Source organism: Arachis ipaensis, chromosome B03, assembly GCF_000816755.2.
Source record: "Arachis ipaensis cultivar K30076 chromosome B03, Araip1.1, whole genome shotgun sequence".
NCBI classification, from domain to species: Eukaryota; Viridiplantae; Streptophyta; class Magnoliopsida; order Fabales; family Fabaceae; genus Arachis; species Arachis ipaensis.
In genome coordinates this window covers 123,776,158-123,778,367 of record NC_029787.2, presented here as the reverse complement: position 1 = coordinate 123,778,367, position 2,210 = coordinate 123,776,158, and the positions used below count along the sequence as shown (strand labels likewise).

The 2,210-nt window shown below is 33.1% G+C and overlaps 1 protein-coding gene across 1 annotated transcript in view; it reads right to left on the bottom strand.

The window, feature by feature from the left end:
• LOC107631398 (protein RMD5 homolog A) overlaps positions 1 to 1,615 on the bottom strand; it is a gene marked incomplete in the record, with an annotated part of 7,026 nt that extends 5,411 nt beyond the window's left edge. Inside the window, 3 exon segments of the mRNA XM_021119592.1 lie at positions 162 to 405; positions 623 to 974; positions 1,379 to 1,615. Coding sequence (XP_020975251.1) covers positions 162 to 309 — 148 coding nt within the window.

Sequence of the window (2,210 nt, the reverse complement as noted above, 5' to 3'; positions counted from 1 at the left end):
TAGAGAACATTGCCATTAGAATTGTAAATGAAATTTAATCCAATCTAAAATCAGCTCCATAGTATGCTTAGCCAGAACATATACTCGTAACACCCCAAAAGTAACCAGACAAAACTTCGCTTCGAAAATATAGCCATTAAAGATTAATCAGTAAGCCAAACCTAATTCTAGGAAACATTTTTTCTGTGGGTGTGTGCCAGTGGTTCTCAAAAGCATGTTTGCAATTTGCATAGCTCCAAAGTGAGCCAGGGCAACCAAGAAGCCTTCATTGAAACCTGGCTCTGATAAATCAGAGAAGCTTCTATTCATGTGTTTGCAGGACCCACCCAGTGGGATAAGGCTTTGTTGTTGTTGTATTGATATTCACAATAAAATTATCAACAAAATCTACCAAAGGATCACATACTACACCAAAAAAACACCACATCAACAAAACCTCAGGTGTAGATAAGTAATCAATAATTTAAGAATAAAAATAAATTAAAATAAAGAAAACCACATACATATTCTTTTGCTTTCATAAGAAGATACCCCTTTCAACAAAAAAATTGAAGCATAAATTCTCAGCAATTTAAATACTTAAAAGAATCATTCCAATTTAACAACTGGAAGCAGTGTGTACCTTATCAATATTTACAAGCATATACCCTTGTATCAACCAAGACTTTGTGAAAGTCCACATCAGATCAGAGTTCCAGAATAAATCATGGCCCATTTCAAGTGTGACATCAACAAAACTTTCTAGGAAGAAAACTCATAAAACCTATGGCTCCTAAAAGTACGTTTCGCTGATATCTAAAGCACATAAGTATGTAGGTTGATTACAAGTTGTGGAGGCTTCGAGGCGGGTAAAAGGCGTTTCAGGTTCAGCTATTCAATAGAAAACACTGCATATTCACATGACTCTTCAAACATCTTACTATGCACATCAAATCCAGTATGCAAAACCCCAAAATAGAGTCAATTTATTTTCTCTACATCACAGAAAGCAGCAACGGTTTAATATAAAAAACTCCCAGCTTAACCCTAAAATAGTATCACTTCAACAGGGAAGGGTAAGTAAGAATAACTTAGGACTATTAAACATCAATGTTGCAACAGCACTAGCATAGTCCAAAAAGGAAACCCCAATAAAGAAAGCTAAAATCCAAAATACATAATTTTTTCCAACAGAAAAGACTAACAAATAAATAAAAAATAGATTATCTTATATTATAGATCATAATAAGAGGAGCAACAGTTGAAGAAAACAAACAAGAAGCGAATAAGGGCAATTTAGAAAGAACTAACGAGAAATTAAAGTAAGCATTTAGGAGCGCAAAGAAAACTCAGCCAAGAAGTTAGAGAGATAAAAAAGACAGAGAGAGAGAAAGCTTACTGGAAATGGAGGGAAGAGATCTGAGAATTGAGATTGTTGATTAGGGCAAAGAAGGGAATGAAGGAAGAGGAGAGGAGAGAAGAGGAGAGAGAGAAGCGTGTTGGAAGGGAAGTGGTAAGAAGAAATGCTTACGTGTCATTCATCTATCCATTCATCGAGAAGAGATTACCTACTCTTGAAGCCCACTCTACTCAACGTGCATAGCCCACTCTATCAACCCCCATTCAATTATTCTGGCCCACTATCTCCAGTGCCCAATCTTTATCTAACAAAACAAAACATTTATACAGATATGGGATTTTCTAATTCGTGTTGAGACTTGAGATTTTTTTTTCCTCGTTTCTCTCCAATAATTCGTTAATTATTTTGTGCTGACTGCTGAGAATGAATAATTCAGAAATTTTTTTTATTTTTTTGTTTATTTTTTATTTTCTTGAAAAACACGAGGCTATCGGGGTGATGGTAGTAAGACAATGTTGAGGCGGAAAGTGGAGCTGTGGTTGGTGGGCTTGTTAATGATTTTCTACTATGAATTGATGGGCAATAAATAAATAATAAATAAATATCCAAATTAATTTTAAGAAATTTTATATTTTATAATTAAATTGAGTTAATTTAGTAGTTAGTTCACTAATCTGTTTAAACAAATCTTGAATATGTGAATCTTGTTTACATGTAGTAACTTGTTAATCTTTGGCCTATCGCCACTAACAAATTTTTATTCTACAGAATGATTTTTGGATCGTTTAAAAAAAATTAATTTGTCTTGGATTATATTTTTTTAAGGATCTAATTATCTTATAATAAATTTATTAAAATTTTATTTGTTCAA